Below are 23194 nucleotides of genomic sequence, written 5' to 3'. Positions count from 1 at the left end.
AATTGACTGTGTGTGTGGCACTGTGACAACAAATAATTAAGCCTCTGTCAACCATGAACATTATTTATAGGTGCAGTATAACCTCCTGACACCACCATCCACTGGACCCAGTTCTGTTCAGGAAGGAGGCAAACGCAGCGGCCTCCCACTTTACTATGGATTCAAAGAGGTGGAGGAGAACTGGGCCAAACACTGTTCAGCAGGTAAGACCCATGAAAGAAATGTACTTTTTTTTTAGCCACAGTAGGTAACAAAGTTCATCGGCAGCATGGACTGTTTTTGCCAACTACATCCTTTTTTTAGCATTAACAAAGATTATCTGTGCACACGAAGTCACTGGCTGTTTGAAGTATTTACCCAAGTGGCATTTATGTCCCAACTTGAATGTTACCTCAGTGCCTATTCTTTCTGAGGACATTTTCTGAAAAAGAGTAGTTTGACTCTTATGAAACTTCAGAAATGCATTGCACATATTGTATCTACACATGTGCATTAGGGTTGTGCCGATGGGCGATCTGATTGAGGTCAACGCCTCCGCCCGCTCGACACAAGCATACTCGGGCGTACTATAAGCGGAGCGGACTCCGCGAGGAATGTCCGCAGTCATTCGGGCTTTCATAGTCGAGCGCACTTCCGCGTTGAAGTTTCTTGTAAAAATGTCCGTGAAAAATCCCCGCAATGTGAAAAATACATGCCGAGCAGTCACTGGTGCGCGGAGCGGAGTCCGCGCGGTCGTAAAATCTGAGCTTTGCGCGCACAGGGCTTGCGGATGTCCGCTTTGAATCCGCGCGGACCTCCGCGGAATCCGTTCCGCGTATGTTCCGCCCGAGTATGTTCGGGCCTTAACGCGCATGTCGCGGAGTGGTGAACAAACCAAACAACACAATGTCAGGAGAAATTGAAAAGATATGCCGTCTATGTAAAGTCAACTTGCTAATTAAGGAGCCATTACATGTTCAAGAGTTTTATAAAGCTGCTCAAATGCCAAAGAGAGGCTATAAGTGAACGTTTCAGCGGCGACTCGTAATGACCCCCCCCCCCTGCTGGAACTGGGCAGAAATTTACGTGTCCAGCCAGGTGTCAAGTTTCCATTTCTGCCAATCGAAGCTGGGGCTGATAAATATCCATGACTATTGCAGAATTATTTGTCCCACGAACGAATGCAGATTGTAACCTTTCCAGCTACAGACAAAAGCCAGATGTTACTGGGTGTTAGTGGGTTTTATGTCCAGTGGGAAAGGGGCTTAACTCTGTGTCCTGCGTCTGCCATCGTTGGCTTGGCACTGTTGTTTGTGTGAGGTGTCAGCAAGAAAAGAACAAAGTTAAACAAGAAAGTGGGAGTTAAAACAACAAGAGATCAATAAGAAAAAAATAAATAATTTTTAAGAACATCTGCAACTTTCATACATGTACTTCATATTGTCTGTGTTCTTGTGTCTTATCTGTGAAGACAATGTGGCTATGATGGTACTAGATGAGAAAATAATATTCTGTTCATGCATTTCAACCTTTCTTAGATTCAAATGTTCAGCCCAAATTCTACTGCGTTCTGTCCCCTGAGGCATCTGAAGATGATATCAGCAGACTGGACAGCAAAGTGAGACTTTGACCTCTAATAGATGAATACATGGGTAAAACAAATCTTTCTGTATTCAAACATATCTCTTTTTTTTCCTTTCAGGTCTTTCCAAAACTGTTCAACGGAGCAGTTAAATATGATGATCTGTATGGATGGCTCATCTCACTCCTGGTTGCAGGCTCTCAGTTTGACACTGCAAGAAGACAGGAGAGCAAGCCAATCACTCCTATGGTGAGACCGCAGCACAACAAACCATTAACTGTGTAAACGGGGTGAACAAGTCCAAGATGCAGGTGTCCTGCAGCACTTTAAGATTACAGTTCTCAGTGGCTCCACCTTTTTATTTATTATTCACCCACAATATTTGAAATTAAGACCTAAATGTGCTTCAAATAAAAGCCTTCCAAGTTGTTGTATTTCAGAAGCCCTTCAATGTAAAGCTCTAGTAGGAAGTGATACGTTTTAATCAATAGTAACTCAACAGTAACATAATTCAGCTGTGACATTATCTGATTGTGGATTGGAAAAAAATGCAAGTTTGTTTATCAACCTGCACAGGAGGCATGCTCCCTTCAGTACTACTTCTTGGTGCTGTGGAGGATCCTGGGCGTTTTACCACCCTCAAAAGCCTACATGGAGCAGCTGAAGAATGGCTGCAGTGATCCCAGTGAGAGCGACATCCTGCACACGCTTCGATGGTCCTCACGTCTCCGAGTATCCACCTACATGAATTGGATCAAGGTCCGTTGACGCCTGAAAGCAAAGAAAACAAATAAATGACATCAAAACTATTGCTGCAGATTGGTGTGAAATGACTGACTTTTTGATTTCTCATATACACATTATACTACACTGTGTCTTTAATCCAGTAATGTAATGTTCTTTTTTCATTGTGGTTAATTTTGATGTATGACTATGCCCATGTCATCACTGACAGGAGCACTTGGTGAAGCAGGGAATGAAAGCAGACCAAGCAGCCTCTCTGGTTGAGATGACGGCTGCAAAGTGCAGCACCGTTAAATACGATGTGGAGCTAGCAGAGGAGTACATTGCCCGACAGGTGATGATTACAACGTAGTCATAGTTGACTTTTGTATGGATTATAGTACAAACAGGACAAAGTTTTAAGCACAACTGTCAGTCTTTGACAATTTGATTCTGTTGCAGATTTCCACTTTCTCGAGTGTAGACCCCAACGGCATCCTTCCACTCGATCAGTTACCCTCTTTACAAGCCATCTATACACTGGATGCAGTCATCTCCAAAGTGCAGGTTTCCCTGGATGAGCATTTGTCCAAGGTTGCCATTGAGGCAGACACTCACAAGTCATCTGAGATCACAAAGAACCTACTGCCTGCCACGCTTCAGCTCACTGATGTTTACACAGCCTTTACAAGGTGAGAAAGGGATCAGTCTAACCCCTGTACTTTGCTTTAAGTAACACTGAACAACAGACAAGCTTGTCTAGGCCATGCTTTATGTCTAAAAAGCTGGAATATAAGGATATCACAGAAATAGCAGCAGGGTTACTACAGGATTATGTATTGCTTTGTCTTATTTATAAATTTTTGTTTTATCACTTCCTCTGCTGGAAATGATGGATATGTTTATCTGAATAATATGATCAAACCAAACTTGTTGTGACCAGGTCTTACCTGCTAATGAACATCCCAGAGGAAGGGGAAAACAAGCTTACAGATGCCAAGCTCCAAGGTTATGCTGCAGTTCTGTCCATTGGCTCCACCCGCTGCAAGGCCAACCTGCTGGGTACGTGAAACAATTACTCAAGAACAAAATTGTGAAACAGTACATTTACTCTCACAACTTTTCTGTTCACTGACTGTTTTAACTTGTATTTATTTTAAATGAAATATCACAGGTCATAGCATTATGCAGAACCTACCATCGGCTGTACAGACAATATGTGATACTTGGAACAGCATCCACACCAATGAATTCCCCAACATTGGCTCATGGGTACGTGAATAAAGTTGTTGCTTATGGTTCAGTTTGACTCTGTTCCTCCTTGTAAGCGCTATATTAGAAGAGTTCTGTTCACTATTTAGTATTTGTGCCTTTATTATGTAAGTGGGCTGGTACTATGCCATTGACTGTGAGACTACTGTGAAGGATGATATGTAAATTTAAAATTTTACTACCACCCACTGCTATCCCAAATTCTCAGCACTGACAAGATGAAATAATTCCAATGTCATTGTTCTTACTTTTATATTGATGCTGACCATTAATTTTTAATTATGCATCTTATCTGAATTATCTACCTATCTAAGCATTTGATAAATAAAGATATATCAAATATAATTACATAAAGTTTTAAAATATCAAGGTATAGTTTTTACCCATATTGCCTAGCCCTACTCAGTATGTCATTTAAGAAAAATAATTGTATCAGCAATTATAAGACTAATAGTCTTGTGTTTTTTCTTTCTCAGCGAAATGCATTTGCCAATGATACCATTCCATCAGAGAGCTACATCAGTGCCATCCAAGCAGCTCACCTGGGCACACTGAGTTGTCAGTCGTTGCCTCTGGCCTCTTCTCTTAAACACATCCTACTCTCTTTGGTTCGCCTCACTGGCGACCTCATTGTGTAAGTGCTTGTCCAGTCCGATTTAAAGGTGCTGTATATGACATTCAGAGCATTAATATTGGAGCAGACATCTGTTTAATGAAATGTAATGGCGTTCTGAGCACAGAATGAGGTCTCTCTGTGAGTGTTGTAATCTAATTCCAGTTGAGAGCCTTGTGCAGGCAATCCCAGCTCAGATTCTGAATCATAGAAATGCTCTGAGTTTAAATCTAAGTCATTCAAAATATAACATAAAGAATGTGATAAGTAAAATGTATTCATGAAAAACCTGTAAACATTAGTTAATATTGCTGTGTGTTTGTCCCCCTTAGCACAGAGGAGCTGAATCCTTCACAGGTTGTGCGCACTTTGCTGCCCCTTCTCCTGGAGAGCAGCACAGAAAGCGTAGCTGAGATCAGCAGCACCTCACTTGAGCGCATCCTCGGCCCATCAGAGTCTGATGCTTTCCTAGCCCGCATATACGAGCGTTTGGTGACCGGGTGCTACAACATCATTGCCAATCACTCAGACCCCAACAGGTATGACATTTGTGACATAGTTAATTAAACGTATTAAAATATATTTTTTATTAACATCAAAACACTGTGTGGTGTGAAACAGGTTTTTGTAGTGCTGAACCCACAGAGAATAATGCCCCACTGTGCAGCTTTTATCCTATTGTAGCACATTGTCTGTGTTTACTTTCCTTCACATTTGTTGTTTGGTTGAGTCTCACTGCTCTTATCAGCCTTTGATCTCTTTCTTTTATAGTGGTTTGGATGAGTCTGTCCTCGAGGAATGCCTTCAGTACCTCGAAAAACAGCTTGAGAGCAGTCAGGTCCGCAAGGCAATGGAAGAATTCTTTTCTTTCAGGTATCTGCTCAACTGACAACACAGGCTGAATTTTTAAACATTTGATCTGCTACCTCACTTATTTTGTGCCTTTTTTTTCCTCACAGTGGTGAGCTTGTCCAGATTATGATGGCGACAGCCAACGAAAATCTATCAGCAAAGTTCTGCAACAGGGTGCTGAAATTCTTCACCAAGCTTTTCCAGCTCAGTAAGTCTACTGTTGGCAGAGCTCAATTTAATAAAGAAAAGCTATCAAAAGGCTGAGATATACTTCAAATGGACTAGTTCATATGAGTTGTTGTCTGACCACACGAAATGGCAAAAATGCGATGTGCCACTCCGGATGGCCACATTTGAAAGCAGAGTGAAAAGCCTGACGTGAGAGTGGGCGGTAGAACTAAAGTATTCTGTCACCCCTGCACAACCCTGCATAAAGAGGCCAGGCTTGTCTCATGGTGGGTTTTGAAAAGTAACAAAAATTGTGAGACATGTCCCCCCATAGTCTTTTGTTGGAAAGATGTAGGTGAGGGCATTTCAGACACTGCTTGATGATCCAACAATAAGTTTGAAGCATACTTTTGCCTTGTCAAAAATCAAATCAGAAATCTTTAAAGCTGCAAGTTGCAGATACATCAGATTTTTTTGATAAACCTAATCTTATAGTGATGCTGTCGTTCCCAGCGGAGAAAAGCCCAAACCCCAGCCTCTTGTGCCTGTGTGGCTCTCTGGCCCAGCTGGCCTGCGTGGAGCCCTCTCGTCTGCAGTCCTGGCTGACGCGCATGACGGCCACCCCACCAAAGGATTCAGAACAGCTGGAAATAGTGCAAGAAAACCGGCAGCTCCTGCAAGTGCTCACCACTCATATTGTGCGTGACAACAGCCAGGTGGGCGAAGGAGTGTGCACTGTCCTCCTCAGCACACTCATTCCCATGGCAACAGACATGCTGGCCAATGGTGATGGAACAGGGTTTCCTGAGCTCATGGTCATCATGGCCACACTTGCCAGCGCTGGACAGGGGGCCGGTCACCTGCAACTGCACAGGGCAGCTATTGACTGGCTTACCAGATGGTAAGAAATGAGTTTCACAGACATGCTGTTGTCTGAACTGCATGATTTTTTTAGAATCGGTGCTAAGGCTAAAGTCACCAGAAAAAGTGCTTGCCAAAAGTACTCAGAATAATCACCATGGATTTAAATAGTGCTTTGTATTGGGTAACCTAATCCCTTGGCCATTATCAAATAGCAATACAATCTTAAATGTATGTATATACATTTTAGAATTAATAATAATTATTTTTTTTTCCTCTGCAGCAAAAAGTATTTAACACAGAAGAATGTTGTGGAAAAAGTGAGCACAAACTTATCTCAAGGAAAGGTATGTTTCATACATACATATATATATATATATATATATATATATATATATATATATATACACACACCAGTATATTGCACCAGTTTCTGAAAGAGCCTTATTTTGAATGAATCCACATGTAATTCCATTTTAAACACTGGTCTAACATGTTTAGGGTTTGGCATTTCCAAAGGGAGTTATTAGCACCGTTAATCGTTAACTGCCGAGTAATTGATGTGCACCTGTTCCCTTGATTTCAGCACGCCAGCATGCTGGAATGCTCATGCCACATTATCTCCTATCTGGCTGATGTGATGAATGCCTTGCGGCAAAGCAGTGGCCAGGGCACCACAGCGCTGCTGATGGAGGGAGAGGAGAAGGCAATGGAAGTGGATTCGGACTGGGTGGAGGAACTTGCTGTAGAGGAGGATGATTCCCAAGCAGAGGACTCTGTGAGATCTCATCCCTTTATGTCTCAATGTCTATCCTCCTGAAAGGGGGCCACGTTTTGTAAATGTTCAGTGTACAGACCTGAACATAAAATGTTATGGAATTGTTGTTGTGAAAACTACCGCAGTTTAAATGATGTATAACATTATCGCTTAAATATTTAACTAAACAGAAATGTCAAATTATTATACAATCAATCCTTCTGACCAATCTGAGGAACATAGAATATAGCAAAACAACAAAATGTTACTTTAAACCAATTGCCCCAGAAAGTAATTTTCCTGCTGCAGGTTGACTTAAAGGGAATATCCCTCTGGTTTAGGTGCATAGTATGTCTCATAGTCCAACTCATGGCAGTGTCCAACAAAACAAAAATGATGAAGATAACAAATAATGAGTTTTTACCATCATAGTTTATTTCCCAAAACAATGGGGAACATTCTCATTATTGTGATGTCAGGAGTTCTGCTTGAGTTAAATGGAACAATTCATTGTAACAAATGTGTCATTGTTTGACAGGATGAAGACTCCCTTTGCAACAAACTGTGCACCTTCACCATTACTCAGAAGGAGTTCATGAACCAGCATTGGTAAGGAAAACTTTGTTTTCTAGGGTTTTTGTTTTACTCATGAATGAGACCAAGGGTCCTTTTTTTCTTTTAGTCATGATTAACTTAAGGGATTTTTAGCAGGTCATAGGTCTTTGTGGTACAAACTGCAAAGTTTGTTGCACTTGAAAATAGATTTGTCACACAGAAACCCCTGTCATAACTCAGATTAAAGAGGAGTATAAAGATCCCACATACAATAGATTTACGTGAATCAGAGTAGTTGTTGACATTTGTTAAAATCCATGGAAACTTCATAGAATTGACATTGTGAAAAATTCAACAAAAGATTTGTAAAGTCTAAACTAAAGTGTGACGCACTTTAGTTTAGAAAAAGTAAGGTTTGCCATAACAGAAACCTGTTATGTGAATTATGTTACACAGCTATGTTTGTTCCTGTCATGCACACACACAAATGAGATTCAGATGTTCACCTGCTAAAATACCTTTATGTAGAAATATGCAGGTGACATTCTGTTGTCACTAAATTGTTTATGCACTATAAACAGTCTGTCCTGTTCGTTTTTATTCTTTAGGTACCACTGTCACACCTGTAAAATGGTGGATGGGGTAGGTGTGTGCACAGTGTGCGCCAAGGTCTGTCACAAAGACCATGAGATCTCCTATGCCAAATATGGCTCTTTCTTCTGTGACTGCGGTGCCAAAGAGGATGGCAGCTGCCAGGTGAGACCGAATACCTCAGGTCATCATGGGAAGAGAACAACAGCGGTAACTTTGGCTTGCAAGTCATTCCCCCATTGACTTCCATCCAGTCATTTCATTTGGTCAGGGTTATAGCTAGCCCACACATGTGGCCATAAAATGAGAGAAATCATGTTACAAATGTCTGTTGTCAACATTTTTTTTATTGTTAAGGCCAGCTTTCCTAGTTAATCTTAAATAATGGACTTCTGAATGTGCATGTGATGATGAACAAACCATCAACTACATTTTATCTTCAGTTGACTTTTAGTTTGATAACAAGTGTAATAGGCTTTTTGCATTCTTTTATTTTTGTTAGCAGATTTTACTTCTGTGTCAGTCTTGTGATTACATTGGCTCATTTAGTCTTGTTCTAGGAGATAAAGTGAAAGTATTGGCATGTAGCAAATTCCAATTGTCAGTACAGTTAATAATTGTTACAGTGATATGAGGAGTCTTGTCAATCCATGATTTTTGTTTGAAAAAGTGTGCCTCCAACCAACACAATCTCTCACCTTTCTTTTGACTTACTATATACTCCACACTGGAGGAGCTAGCAAAGTTAAAACAATAGCAGGTTATTCTAATCATAAAGAAGTTAAACAAAGAAAATGTATCTGATTGTATTTGATGTGCTGTCACATTCAGTTTTACATGCATGCACACATCAACAGTGCTGTTGTTCTCACTGCTCCACTCTGTGTCATACCATCCACAGGCCTTGGTCAAACGCAGCCCCAGCAGTGGCATGGGCTCCACCCTGAAAGAGTCCTCTGCGTTCCAGAGTGAGCTGCGAATGCCTGACAGTGCTATCCGCCACCAGAATGCCTCACCCTCCGACAAGGGCAAGGTCACCATCTGCGATGGCAAACCTGGTGATGAAGACAGACCTAAGAAAAGCAGCGTGTGCAAGAGCATTGAGGGCTGCCAGGAGGAGTTGGTAACACAAGTGGTGAGATAAAATAATTATAGTCTTTATTTATGTATAAAGGATTTTCAAGACAGTGTTAAGAAGTGCTTCACAAAGCAGAAAAATCATTCAAGTCATAAAATCAACAGGTTTTAAAAGAAAACAAATTAAAACTGGTGTTTGGTGTGTTAAACCAAGATAACAAAAGACAGTTTAAAGAAAATGTAAACTCATGTACAATCAGGAAAGACTTTCCGATAAAAGTGTGTTTCAAGAAGGGACTTAAAAGAGATCACTGACTCAGCTGACCTTTTCTCAGGCATATTGTTCCAGTGCCTCAGGGTCCTGACTGCAAACGCTGTGTCCCCTTTAGTTTTCAGCCAGGCCTCTGGAACAGAAAAGTAATCCATAAAATCTTGAAATCGGGTCTAAAATGTACTGGGGGCCAGTGTGAAGACGTTAAAACTGGAGTGATGTGATTATGTCCCTTGGTTCTGGTTGAAAGCCTGGGCAGCTTAGTTTTGTACATTCTGGAATTGATCAATAGATTTTTGGTTCAGGCAAGAAAAGAGGCTGCTGCAGCAGTCCAGGCGTGATGAGATGACAACGTGTCAAATGATCAAAAAGATTTTATTTTTTAAATATTTCTAAGATGATGATGACAACACGAGTGCAGATATCTTTTCTGAAATTTTCCCCATGTGATTGTCTCTGTCATCTGTCTTTTTTTTAGCCGAAGACTCAAATGACTTAACAGTATTGCACTTCTTAAAGCAGAGGTATTTCAGGTTTATTTTACGTGAACTGCACTGCACATTGTGTGACCCCAAGCTTTTGGCACTCTTTCTCCACAACAGATGGGATCGTCCACTGCAGCAGTCATACTAGAGATGCTCATGTTTCTCATGGAAGCCATCCAGACCAACTTCCAGCAGGCATCAGCAGTGGGAAGCAGCAGCCGGGCTCAGCAAGCACTCAATGAACTGCATACTCAGGACAAAACTGTGGAGATGACTGACCAGCTAATGGTATGAAAACCTGTATAATTTGGAGAGGTTAGAAAAAAAATTACTACATTGTATATAATAAACTGCATGTAAATTGCTCCCCTTTTCCTCAGGTGCCCACACTTGGCTCCCAGGAAGGGGCTTTTGAGAATGTGAGGATGAACTACAGTGGGGACCAGGGACAAACTATACGGCAACTCATCAGTGCACATGTCTTGCGCCGTGTTGCCATGTGTGTCCTGTCTTCACCCCACGGCCGCCGCCAGCACCTTGCAGTCAGTCATGAAAAGGGGAAGGTAAGCTTCACAAACCAGTATGCTGAATCCTGAAATAAGGATGTTGTTATTATACAATAATAAAAAATAGATTGAGTACACAATTTAATTTAGATTTTGAATTAGAAATCCACAGTTGAATTTATCTCCGGACAGGGTTTGATATACCTGAGTTTAGTTACTTAAAGTAGCACCACGACTAAACAAAGCTGTACTTTTGACAATGCTGCATGGTTGCAAATACTTTTGAAATAAAGCAGACATGGACTTCTTGATCATCATGTCATTCCATACAGCAAAAATAATGTGTTGTGTCAACATGTCATGTTAAGCTCAATTGATAGATTTTAATGTAAATATGAATGATATACATTTACAATATAAATTTGGTCTGAAGTTGTTCTCTTCACCCTTGAATGTGCATTTCTGTTGGAGGTTCTTTAATATTTTCTTCTTTGTCTGAACATCCGATAACCAATTTTCTCTCCATGTCCCTCTTCACAGATCACAGTTCTGCAGCTGTCCACGCTCCTGAAACAGGCTGACTCAAGCAAGAGGAAGCTAACACTGACCCGTCTGGCCTCTGCTCCAGTCCCTTTTACTGTCCTCAGTCTCACCGGAAACCCTTGTAATGAAGATTACTTGGCTGTGTGTGGCCTCAAGGTCAGAAAAACAGCTTCCTTTCACTTTAAGATTGTTCTGTTTTGTATGTTTTCTAATCCTGTGGGTGCAAATAAACCCATTAGGTCCTGATCAGACAGAGTGTGTGTTAGCAGCCTGGGACGGCTTTTTTGTAATGATTTTCAATGAGAGTGAAGCATTTTGCTTGCTGCTTTTGTGTTGCCGAGCACTCTTATTCTAAATGCTTCCTGTTTTTGCGAGAAGAGAAGATCACAATTAAGTTCCCTGGATCATAAGCATGGTAGAGTTTAAAGTAGGTGTTCATGCTAATGTTAGCCAAGTCGCTCTAGATGTACTTTTTTTTTTTTTTTAAATGAATTGCTGCTCTACAGGAATTTGGTATTTGACTGTTCTGTCTTTGTTGTTTTTTCATCTTGTTTTCCCCAGGACTGCCACGTACTAACTTTCAGCAGCACAGGCTCTGTGTCAGACCATCTGGTGTTGCACCCACAACTGGCTACTGGCAACTTCATCATCAAAGCCATCTGGTTACCAGGCTCACAGACTGAACTTGCCATCATCACCGCTGACTTTGTCAAGGTATGTAGTAAGAGAATTGACATTTTGTATGTTCCTCTTAAATAGAGTATTGATCTGATTGAAATTGATTTGAGAAGACACTCAACAGGTGCGTAACGCATGACTATGATTATTCTGCTTTTTGCATGGTAAGAAAATCCTTGTCTTTTTCTATTCCTCTCCCTTGCCAAACAGATTTATGACTTATCAGTTGATGCCCTGAGCCCCATGTACTACTTCCTGCTCCCAAGTTCCAAGATCCGTGATGCTACCTTCCTGTTCAACGAGGAGGGGAAAAACATTATTGTCATCATGTCTTCAGCGGGTTACATGTACACCCAGCTCATGGACGAATCCAGCAGTGCCCAACATGGCCCTTTCTATGTCACCAATGTTTTGGAGATAAACCATGAAGACTTGAAGGTAAGGAGGATGTATACATGTATACAGTTGAATTAGTCACATGAAATTGTGTGATGTTGTTCAAAATGTTATCAAATCAACAGCAAAATATACTATGAAATATATTGTTGAAAGGGTTTAGACTATTGCAAGCCCTACAGTGTATTTTTGCTGTCACTGTTTGGAATGTTTGGTTGACAACATGTTCACATTGATAATGTTCACACAACACTTCAAATCAGTGTTTACAGTTTCTAGAAGATGCAGAATGGCAGAAAGCAATATTTAGGTAAATTCTCTCTGTGTGACTCCAGGATAGCAACGGGCAGGTAGCCGGCGGCGGTGTGTCTGTGTATTACTCCCATGTGCTTCAGATGCTTTTCTTCAGCTACAGCCAGGGGAAGTCTTTTGCTGCCACAGTGAGCCGCAGCACCACCGAAGTGCAGAGACTCTTCCCCATCAACGTCAAAGGGTAACACCTCTTCCACACCATATATGGTCTCTTCACTTCCCTGGCGCTCCACTAGGCCTGGGAAATGTAACGGATATCTGAAAGAGCTAACTCTTTCTCCATCTTTCTCTTGCTCTCCTGCTTTCTTTAGCTCAAACGGCGGCAGCAGTAAGATGTCACCTGCTCTGTGCCAGTGGTCTGAGGTCATGAACCATCCGGGCCTGGTGTGCTGCGTGCAGCAGACAACAGGCATACCGCTTGTCATCATGGTCAAGCCAGACACCTTCCTCGTCCAAGAGATAAAAACTCTGCCAGCCAAAGCTAAGGTAAGGGCCACTGACTGTGGAGTTGTCAGTGTTGCGTTTTCTTGTTGTTCAGTCAAATACAGCAAAGAAGTTGTGGTTGCCATCTTGTTTCCAGTACACATATGTAGAACACATTGACATACACAGACCTCTAGTTGTAGTGCATATAAAAATACATCCACGAGCAAATCTGCAGCTTCATGTCCGTGTCCGTTGGTTGAAATTTGACCAGATCTATAGAGAAAGCTTTTGCTTTTTTTATTGAGATCTTTTACATACACTACATACTATCCAATACCTATATATATTACAGGAAAATAGTAACACTTGGTTATTAAGCATGAAATTGTAGCAGTAATCGTGCAACCATGTATATGTTTTCCTATTGCCTAATGGGTGTGAGGCATTACCATTTCTTAACGTTAACATTAATTCATTTTGTCTTTCCCCCAGATTCAAGATATGGTAGCTATCCGACACACGGCCAGTAATGAGCAACAGCGCACAACCATGATTCTTCTCTGTGAAGATGGAAGCCTGCGAATCTACATGGCCAATGTGGACAACACCTCTTACTGGCTCCAGCCCTCGCTGCAGCCCAGCTGTGGCATCAGTATCATGAAGCCAGTCCGCAAGCGCAAAGCTGCTGCTACTAGTGAGTAGAAAAAAATGCAGTTGTTTTTTGATCACAAAAAATACAAGCAAGTAGACCAGCACACATTAGCATTCATTCAGAAAACAGAAATGTTGAGGGATTGTGTAGCCAGAAAATGGTCACTTACATAGAATACGCTGTGTGCCTGGCAAAATGTTTAAATGCAAGGATTTTACTTGCAGCCACCCGGACCTCCAGTCAGGTGACATTCCCAGTGGACTTCTTTGAACACAACCAGCAGCTGACAGAGGTGGAGTTTGGTGGCAATGACTTGCTGCAGGTCTACAATGGACAGCAGATCAAACACAGGCTCAACTCCACGGGGATGTACGTGGCCAACACAAAGGTAGGGACATTTCAATGAAATTATTCTGTGTTAAAAATGGTGTAAGAGACTGCTTTGCCCTTTTTAATGACTATACCAACAGTGCTGGCTTCACAGCTTTTTTTGCACTGGTGTGTGTGGTCTCACTCATATGAATGCTCTGTAGTTGTACTGTTGAATAATTAGACAAATTAAGCAAACCACAAGAAATGTTGTCCTGATTCTGTTTTTTCTCCTAGCCTGGGGGATTCACTGTGGAAGCAGTGAATAACAACAGTTCAATGGTGATGACAGGCATGCGGGTGCAGGTGGGCACCCAAGCCATTGAGAGGGCTCCCTCCTATGTGGAGGTCTTTGGCCGCACCATGCAGATAAACCTGACGAGAGCCCGCTGGTTTGACTTTCCCTTCACCAGAGAGGAGGCCCTGCAGGCGGACAAGAAGCTTTCCATCTTTAGTAAGAGTGTGCAGTGATGAGAATACCTGGCTACTTGTTGTTTATAACCTCACTTCTATTTATATTTATTATGTAGATTACCTGTTACTTCAGAAATCATTTTCAGAAGTCATTTCTCCTCTTAATGACCGTAAAATACAGAGTATTTTATGACCGTTTCTTCAAAACAGCAAAAGTAAAATGTTTGTTTATTTATTGGTCCAAGAGGGCAGATCTCAGTCTCTGTTTTGCATAATAATGATTCAGTGAATGAGCTTTATGCATTTTATGCAGTTGCTAACCTCTAAGCAAAATGGTGGATGTGAGTATCTGAACAAAAGATATACACTGTTTTTGCTCTGAGCTGCTCCTGTAACTTAAATCACATGTAACTTGCTGCAGACTGTTTAGAAACTGTCTTCTGATGCAGTTTCATTCTCCTGTTCCATTAAAGTTGGAGCATCTGTTGACCCAGCTGGAGTCACCATGCTTGATTCAGTCAAGATCTACGGTAAAACCAAGGAGCAGTTTGGCTGGCCTGAGGATCCACCGGAGGACTTCTCTTCGGCCTCGGTTAACAATGTCTGCAGTCCCAACCTCAACCAGGGCAACGGCACCTCTGATGGAGACATAGCCACCCCAACCACCACCAGCGGCACTGTGCTGGAGAGGTATGAGCTTCACCCTCACGGGTTCATAAGGTCAACACAAGTTTTCTGCTTTTATATTTCTCAATCCCCTGTAGTGATGAGATAGTTTGACCTTTTCTTTGCCTTTTGAATGCTCTAGCTTGTGTCAACTTTATGTTTAACTGTTTTGTATCTACATAGTCAGATTATGTTTACTGTTAATACGTATAATCCTTTAAATATCTGCAGGTATTACTGTTCATTGATTTGCCCACAAGGGTCTTATGCCTACAAGCGACTTGTGGGCAAATCATAGTTATCGTTTTATGATGGTATTGGATTTTTATATGATTTTTGCAGAAACGTAATGAAGTACATTGATTTGACAAGATTAGCCAAAACATTCCCGTGGTTGTTTTATCTTTTTATCTTCAGTTTCTCAATTGGTTTTCCAGAAAATGAACTAAAGTAATATTAAAAAAAATTGTGATGAAAAATACCAAATATATATATTTTGTGATAGATGAGATAGATTTTATTCATATCGCCCACTCCTAGCATATCTGTACTCTTCATTAGTCTAGCTATGTAGTCTTAACAATGGGGGATGGGTTCTCTTAAGAGTATTTAGTGCATGGCTATCGTGATGTCATCTTTTCTTGCATGCTTCTCTTTTGTTCAATGAATCATTTAATTTCACTTGTTTCTTTCTGTGATCCTCACACTTTTGTTTTTGTTCTTTTTTCTTTTGCTCCCAAAAATACAATAAAAAGTTGTGAAACTGAGTCCTTATCAACCTTGGACCGGTTAGTAACTGCCCTTTCTCTGCTTGTTTGTATGGTTTTGTGCATGTGTGCCAGTTTGTGTGTCCATGCCTGAGACTTTGAACATGCCACGCACCATCTCCACACTTGTGCAACAGCAGCAAAGTTATTTTATTTCCTGACAACATTTATTCTTGCATTCAGTGTTGTTTTGGCATTTAGATCAGCACAAAGTGCACCAGGCTGAGATTTTTTTTTTTATGTTTGATTGGTTGATTTCAGGCCAAATCTGCAGTAGGAGCAGTGTTGATCTTCTTTCTTAATTTCAGATTGGTAGTCAGCTCCCTTGAGGCTTTGGAAAGCTGTTTTGCAGTAGGTTCCTCCAGTGAAAAGGTAAAAAATCTTTTTCTTTGTTGCCTTTAAAATTAATAACACGCTTGAGTGGAAACCCCTGTGTTAAATAAACTTGCTTGTCTTTAGAGAGCATTACTGACTGCATGTCTTTAACTTTGTGTAGGAGAAGAATAAGGCTGCAGCACTAGAGTTGGCCACTCTGCTCCTGTCCATGCCGACCCCTGCAGGTGTGCAGCAGCAGACCAAGGGACTTCTTGCCAGCCTGCACACCAGTCGGACTGCTTACCACAACCACAAGGTAAAAAAAATGCCTTGTGATATTTCCAGCAGAAATCGTTTGTATACCGTATCAATAACATTTGGATCAACATTCGCTCCAAACCCAGTAAAATTATTTAATCACTTCAAATTACTATGAATGAAAGATTAAATGTGACATACAGTAATTTAAAGTGAGAAGTACTTATAAGTGTTTAATGTTGTGCTGCTCATCCTCTAACATCACTTAGGAAGAACTAATGTAATACTACAAATAACTAATATATCACTTATTTACCCCCCTCTTAACAGGACCAGTCCTTGCTGAGTAACGCAGTGCAGTGTCTGAATAGCTGCAGCCGTGAGGGGAGGGAGCTCGATCCTGATGTCTTCCAGAGGCTCGTGATCACTGCCCGCTCCATTGCAATCATGAGACCCAACAACTTGGTGCATTTCACAGAAACAAAGTCATTACACCATGATTCCGGTGAGAGGCTATTTTGCTGGAGATTACTGTTGCCCAAGGCTAGGGAATGGCAATTTGTGTGTAAATGAATTTATGTGGTTTTACAGCTGCGTTTTCTGTAAATATAATTCCATAACAGATAATGTCAAAAGAAGTTCTCCTGAACAACGTGTGGTTAGAATGACTTTAATAAGTGGCTTTGGAGCTAAATAATCTAAAGGTTTCAGAGAAGACTCATGCATGGTTTGTTCCTCTTTATACAGAAATGACAGAGGATGGGCAAAAGCATGTGGATGGTGAAAGCTGCAATTTCATCACACAGCTGATGAATAACTTTTGGAAGCTTCATGCCCTAAAACCAAAGAACGCCTTTCTTGCCCCTGCTTGCCTGCCTGGTAAGTTCAAACATTGGGATCCCAAAATGTTGCAAGTACATTGACTCAGTGTGAAAAATGTCAAGATAAGCTAAGAAGTAATGTGACATGACCAGTTGTCAACTCACATGTAAATGTTTTGTTGAACATTTACACATAAAGTATACAGCCTAGACGAACAATTTTGGTTTTTGTACTGAACACCTTGAAATTGAGAAGAAAATTCACGTTGTGTGAATGTTTTTCTTCTCCTCTATCTAAGGCCTAACTCATGTGGAAGCAACAGTAAATGCCTTGGTGGACATCATCCATGCATACTGCACATGTGAACTGGATTACATCAATGTAGCCTCCAAAATCTACATGCAAATGTTACTGTGCCCAGTAAGTATAGTACTTCATATCATTGTCAAATAATCATTGTCCAAAACATTTTGCCATTGCTAGTTGCATTGCAACATTCTAATTACTATCTTATTAACAATTTGTTAATGCAAGGCTATACAAGACTACTTATAAAATAACAAGTACATAGAAAAGATACAGAATACTGTAGTTAAAGGCAGTATAAACAGACTCTCATCAGGAATCCATTCTGGATTTGATCCAATTTCAGGACACAGCTGTCAGCTTTGCTTGTAAGCAGGCTCTGATCAGGGTGCTTCGACCAAGAAACAAACGGCGACATGTGACCCTTCCATCTCCCCCACGCTCCAACACACCTATGGGTAAGTTTTCACAGGCTTTTTATACAAAGCCTCTATGTATGTACTGTATGTTACTTGCAGTTTTGTGGAGTTTGGCTATTAAAGCTTATATTTTATAGTCTAGTATTAGACTATAGTTCTTTCAGTTTTTTTTAAAACTTGTTGGTTGACATCCTTCATCAGGAGACAAGGATGATGACGATGACGACGATGCAGATGACAAAATGCAGTCATCAGTGCTGACTGGAGGAGAAGAGGGTAGACAGGAGAGTCAGGAGCAGAGTGAAGTGGACCATGGCGACTTTGAGATGGTGGTGAGCAAAAAAAGGACACTAAGTCTGTTGGTTTTATGTGACATCAGTCCCTCACTTTTTAACATAGTGAGAGAAAATTGGCACATGTTAAGCAAGCCCCTGCACCCCTCACACAAAAATAATAAATCATTTAAAGTACAAGATAATACACCTGATCTGAATGATCCTTCTTTTAGTCAATAATAACGAACCAGACTATAAACATGGTTTAGTTTATTTTAACTCGATTCCACTGTGCACAGCAACGCAATCGTAACGCTAATTATTGTCTGACTGTATGTCACAAAACAACACTTTGTATCGCGGTTATGTTCAGCTGCAAAGACATCTAATATAATTGTTACAATTGTTGTCATTCTCCAAGTATAACATTGTTCACGTATCATAGACTGACCCTACAAAGAGAAGTGGAACAGACACTCATCGCGACCCTTGTTTTTTTGCCCAGGCATGTGACTGAAATGTCAACAATAACACCGTTTGCTTTTCTGCTTCTTCAGTCAGAGTCCATGGTCCTGGAGACAGCAGAAAATGTCAACAATGGAAATCCATCTCCCTTGGAGGCTCTGCTGGCTGGAGCCGAGGGTTTCCCCCCTATGCTGGACATTCCTCCTGATGCAGATGATGAAACTATGGTAGAGCTGGCAATCGCTCTCAGTCTTCAGCAGGATCAACAAGGTAAGCAGCCGAAAAATACAAAATAAAAGCAATCATTGCAAGACTCCCCATATGTGATGAAACAGTTTTCTACTGTTTAAAACAGTTGTTTGAACCTAAAAATTAGACTTAATGACAACAGGGAGGCACTAAGCAGTTGATAGCAAGTCTGGGGAATAATTCCACCAACACAGTGAACACAATTTAGCTGTTTAGTCATTGTTTAACTCAATGGGTTAACCAAATCTGAAGCATCACTTAGGAGATCAATATTTCAGGTGAGTGCTTCTAACATAATGTACATATTTTTGACATTTTAGGCAGTAGCAGCAGTGCTCTTGGCCTTCAGAGCCTTGGCCTGTCAGGCCAGGCCCCAAGTTCCTCCTCACTAGATGCTGGCACCCTTTCAGACACGACCGCATCAGGTAACAAAACCACCTCTGATCGTATGTGATCAGGAGGAAGCTAGATTTTTATATCTGCAAGATCACAGTAGCTAGAAAATTTTAAACATAAGGCATTAAAATATTTTTCTCTTAGCATCAGTTTTTAATTACCATTGCCAAAATTTTACAGTACATGTTTTGTGACCATTGATAATATTCCATATTGAAGCTGTAACCCAGTCTGTGGCACATCTTGTGGTCTTTATTTCAGTATTTTAAAATTCAAGCAGTTGTTTATCCTCTTTTCAGTCTGTCATGTTTGCTCAGTTAGGTAGTAAATGTTTATGGTAATGCTGTTAATAGGGTCAACAGGAAAAAAACATCTATAGCAGTTTAAAGTGTTTTGAATGTACTGCATGCCTTTTTGTACTGTTGGTGCACAAGTATGAACTAAGATCAAGTATCCTGGACAGATGACTGCGGTGTATTTACTGTTACAGCTATTGCTATGATTTCAGCCCCGGCATCAGATGATGAGGGCAGCACGGCTGCTACTGATGGCTCCACGCTGCGGACCTCCCCAGCTGAGCATGGCGGCAGTGTGGGCTCAGAGAGTGGAGGTTCTGCAATTGACTCTGTAGCGGGGGAGCACAGTGGTGGGTGATTTCAGAACACAACCAAATACAAGATACTACTGTTTTTATGCCAGCCTGATATTTAAAATATTATGTGGGTCTTAAATAAGATCATATAGTATCCATAAACCATACACATGTCAATCTGTGTAAGTCTTTAAAAAATGATTCCGAGACAGTCTAAACCTTACAGCTGTTGGTCAGCTATAGCGATTTTCTGATAAAATTTCATCCATTAACAACCTTCTGAATACAATATTTCTTAGATTAATGATCATGAAGGTTTTGAAGAAGCACATATCACTTTTTGATTTAAAAATAAAACCTTAACTCTTAACTAATTTTTATATATTACCATGTTACCAATTTGCTTTATTACATTTGTTATTGCCTGCATGTGTGTACAGTGTCAGGACGCAGTAGCGCATATGGGGACACAACAGTGGAGGGCCACCCTGCAGGTCCAGGCAGCGTGAGCTCCAGCACTGGAGCCATCAGCACCACCACAGCCCAGCAGGAAGGTGAAGGCTCAGAGGGGGAAGGAGAGACTGAGGGGGACATCCACACAAGCAGCAGGTCAGACATCCCAAATGTTTAGCATGAGTTTATATGAAGGAGGAAGGCTCAAGTTTAAAATCTGCCTGTTAAGACCCCATCTTAACATCTTTTGTTTTTTGTTTCTTGTCAGGCTACACATGGTTCGTCTCATGCTATTGGAGCGCTTGCTTCAGCACCTTTCTCAGCTCCACAACGTAGGTGGAGTCCAAGCCATCCCTTACATGCAGGTTATCCTGATGTTAACCTCTGACCTGGATGGTGAGGATGAAAAGGATAAGGGGGCCTTGGATGACCTACTAGCACAGCTCATTGCTGAGCTTTGCATGCACAAGAAGGTAACCACAGTCTACTTGTCATGAATTAGGCTGAATGTGTCATTGTTTTACTTAATCCATGTTATTCCTCTGCAGGACGTGTCCAAGAAGAATGAGCGCAGCTCCATCAATGAAGTTCACCTGGTCATCATGAGACTACTCAGCGTCTTCATGTCTCGAACCAAGTCTGGCTCCAAATCCTCCTCTGAGGTACATTCTCCATTTCTAAATGCAGCTCTCACTGATTTCATTAATAGCTAACAGTTAAATCTCTATTTGAATATAGTAATAACAACAGAGGGCACATATGAAAATGTGTAAAACCTGAACACAACTAAGACATTATAGGTTGTTCAAAGCCACCTCAAACTACCTACAGAATGATTTCTTCGTGGAAAGCTTTTATCTTCTTCATGAGGGCTCAAAACTAAGTTGCTTGTACGTTGTCACTTCCAGTCTTCCTCGCTAATTTCGAACGCCACAGCGACTGCTTTGCTCAGCCTGGGAGCTATTGACTACTGTCTCCACGTGCTCAAATCACTCCTGGAGTTCTGGAAGAGCCAACAAGGTGAAGAAGAACCTGCAACAACCAGCCAGCTCCTCCGCCCACACACAGCCTCCTCTCCCCCAGACATGAGCCCTTTCTTCCTGCGCCAATATGTCAAGGTATAAGATCTTTATCTTTAAAACTTGAAAAATAATTTTTGTGTAAGGAATTTTGATATGAATGTTCTGTGTTGCTCTCCCCATTAGGGACATGCTGCTGATGTGTTTGAAGCTTACTCCCAGCTATTGACTGAAATGGTGCTCAGGCTGCCGTATCAGATCAAGAAGATTGCTGACACCAACCCACGTATCCCACCTCCTGTCTTTGACCACTCTTGGTTCTACTATCTGTCTGAAGTAAGCAATTGAATGTATCAGTTATGTTATTTTCCCTTTCAACATTTGCCTACACAAAAGTCGTAGATACAAGTCCTTAAATTTGTCTCCCTTTGCTCCTCAGTATCTAATGATTCAACAGACGCCATTCGTCAGGAGGCAAGTCAGAAAGCTGTTGCTGTTTATTTGCGGCTCAAAGGAAAAATATCGCCAGCTGCGGGATCTGCACACTCTCGACTCTCATGTGCGCAGCATCAAGAAGCTCCTGGAGGAGCAGGGCATCTTCCTTCGTGCTGGTGTGGTCACAGCCACGTCTGGCTCAGCTCTACAGTATGACACACTCATTAATTTGGTGAGTGTTTTCTAAAAGGTCATCCAGAGCTGTTTATGTATGCTGTGTATTGGCTATAACTCAAACTCAAACTGTTGTTTGTCTTAATAAGCTGAAATATTCATTGCATGCTAATTTTTTATTATTATTTTTTCATTTTTATTTGCTCTGTAAACTCTCCATCAGTTGTTGTAAGGATTATGATTTTTGTAACCTCCTGCGATTAAGTGTAACTTGCTTCTCTTGGTGCAGATGGAACATCTGAAAGCTTGTGCTGAAATTGCCACTCAGAGGACAATCAACTGGCAGAAGTTCTGCATGAAGGATGACTGTAAGTTGTTTCAGATTAGCTTTTATAACTGGACACAAACTTTTAAAGGCAGAAGTTTAACACAATTTGTCTCTTTTTCCTCCTCTTATCTGTTTCTTTTCTCTCTACAGCTGTGTTGTACTTCCTGCTTCAGGTCAGCTTCCTAGTAGATGAGGGTGTTTCCCCAGTCCTATTACAACTGCTGTCCTGTGCCCTGTGTGGCAGTAAGGTGCTGGCCAGCTCCTCCTCCTCCTCTTCATCATTCTCAGGAGGAGGCTCTGGAAATGCTGGGCAGGCAGGAACTCAGTCCTCTCAGAGTAAGTCCTCCAGTAAAAAGAGCAAAAAGGAGGACAAGGAGAAAGACAAAGAGGGTGAGGCAACGACACAGGCTTTTTCATACTTCATTCTAGTTCTTCTTGTTTAGATGAGACGCATTGATAGCAAGTGCTTGTGTCTTGACTGTGTTGTATCTTTGCTGACTGACCTCAGGTGATGGAGTTGGCAGCCAAGAGGATCAGCTGTGTATGGCTCTGGTCAGTCAGCTCAACAAGTTTGCTGACAAGGAGACCCTGATCCAGTTCTTGCGCTGCTTCCTGCTGGAGTCAAACTCATCTGCTGTGCGCTGGCAAGCCCACTGCTTGGCTCTCCATATCTACAGGTACTATAAATATCTAATACACTGAGACATACAGTAGATAACTAAATATAGTCCCCAACTCAAACCCAAAGCCCAGTTTACACAAGGCAGCCTCTTTGAATGCTTCCTTTTAAATCTAGACCACCTTGACCAGATTTTAGACAAGTGCAGGGGTCATTTACATTTTTTAGGCCAAGGACCACTTAGCTGAACAAGAGATGGAGCAGGGGCCCTCTGTTACGTATATATTATAAAATTGCACTTCATGTTAAACTGGGCAGATGGAGGTTGTCAGGCAGAGGGCACTTTTTACATAGATAATCAGCAAAAGGCAAAATATGTTGGATTTATGTTCATGTGTTTTTTTCAGACATATTTTACTTTTTGAAAAGGAAAGAACCCTTCAAAAAAATGTATCAAACGATTATTTAGCGGCCTCCCTTCAGTGACTCTGAGGACCCCCTAAGGGTCTCTGTTAAAGACTCAGGGGCTAGTGAGATTCAATGTGAAGTTTTAG

The 23194-nt window shown here is 41.3% G+C and overlaps 1 protein-coding gene across 4 annotated transcripts in view; it reads left to right on the top strand.

Annotated features, from left to right (window-relative positions):
- The window catches only part of ubr4 (ubiquitin protein ligase E3 component n-recognin 4), a 54996-nt gene that overhangs the window by 15918 nt on the left and 15884 nt on the right, over window positions 1-23194 (top strand). The window contains exons 20-68 of one of the 4 annotated variants that reach the window (XM_050064105.1): window positions 71-203; window positions 1518-1597; window positions 1682-1810; window positions 2138-2320; window positions 2517-2639; window positions 2747-2976; window positions 3228-3346; window positions 3459-3556; window positions 4033-4190; window positions 4502-4708; window positions 4941-5042; window positions 5129-5229; window positions 5703-6090; window positions 6334-6397; window positions 6637-6828; window positions 7346-7416; window positions 7971-8118; window positions 8855-9088; window positions 9904-10074; window positions 10167-10349; window positions 10833-10991; window positions 11397-11549; window positions 11724-11951; window positions 12245-12402; window positions 12533-12707; window positions 13140-13341; window positions 13524-13687; window positions 13906-14122; window positions 14556-14772; window positions 15504-15536; window positions 15824-15887; window positions 16012-16146; window positions 16419-16593; window positions 16836-16967; window positions 17209-17330; window positions 17563-17674; window positions 17837-17967; window positions 18468-18645; window positions 18945-19049; window positions 19529-19666; window positions 20053-20221; window positions 20334-20538; window positions 20614-20727; window positions 20974-21183; window positions 21271-21420; window positions 21524-21751; window positions 21983-22061; window positions 22172-22411; window positions 22530-22698. In XM_050064105.1, the coding sequence (XP_049920062.1) occupies window positions 71-203; window positions 1518-1597; window positions 1682-1810; window positions 2138-2320; window positions 2517-2639; window positions 2747-2976; window positions 3228-3346; window positions 3459-3556; window positions 4033-4190; window positions 4502-4708; window positions 4941-5042; window positions 5129-5229; window positions 5703-6090; window positions 6334-6397; window positions 6637-6828; window positions 7346-7416; window positions 7971-8118; window positions 8855-9088; window positions 9904-10074; window positions 10167-10349; window positions 10833-10991; window positions 11397-11549; window positions 11724-11951; window positions 12245-12402; window positions 12533-12707; window positions 13140-13341; window positions 13524-13687; window positions 13906-14122; window positions 14556-14772; window positions 15504-15536; window positions 15824-15887; window positions 16012-16146; window positions 16419-16593; window positions 16836-16967; window positions 17209-17330; window positions 17563-17674; window positions 17837-17967; window positions 18468-18645; window positions 18945-19049; window positions 19529-19666; window positions 20053-20221; window positions 20334-20538; window positions 20614-20727; window positions 20974-21183; window positions 21271-21420; window positions 21524-21751; window positions 21983-22061; window positions 22172-22411; window positions 22530-22698 (7676 nt within the window). Of the gene's footprint in view, window positions 1-70; window positions 204-1517; window positions 1598-1681; window positions 1811-2137; window positions 2321-2516; window positions 2640-2746; window positions 2977-3227; window positions 3347-3458; window positions 3557-4032; window positions 4191-4501; window positions 4709-4940; window positions 5043-5128; window positions 5230-5702; window positions 6091-6333; window positions 6398-6636; window positions 6829-7345; window positions 7417-7970; window positions 8164-8854; window positions 9089-9903; window positions 10075-10166; window positions 10350-10832; window positions 10992-11396; window positions 11550-11723; window positions 11952-12244; window positions 12403-12532; window positions 12708-13139; window positions 13342-13523; window positions 13688-13905; window positions 14123-14555; window positions 14773-15503; window positions 15537-15823; window positions 15888-16011; window positions 16147-16418; window positions 16594-16835; window positions 16968-17208; window positions 17331-17562; window positions 17675-17836; window positions 17968-18467; window positions 18646-18944; window positions 19050-19528; window positions 19667-20052; window positions 20222-20333; window positions 20539-20613; window positions 20728-20973; window positions 21184-21270; window positions 21421-21523; window positions 21752-21982; window positions 22062-22171; window positions 22412-22529; window positions 22699-23194 lie in introns of all 4 variants that reach the window. The other 3 variants (XM_050064103.1, XM_050064106.1, XM_050064104.1) reach the window with 3 other exon arrangements.

This window comes from Epinephelus moara, chromosome 16 (genome assembly GCF_006386435.1).
Source record: "Epinephelus moara isolate mb chromosome 16, YSFRI_EMoa_1.0, whole genome shotgun sequence".
Lineage (NCBI taxonomy): Eukaryota > Metazoa > Chordata > Actinopteri > Perciformes > Serranidae > Epinephelus > Epinephelus moara.
This window is presented reverse-complemented; position numbering and strand designations above follow the sequence as displayed.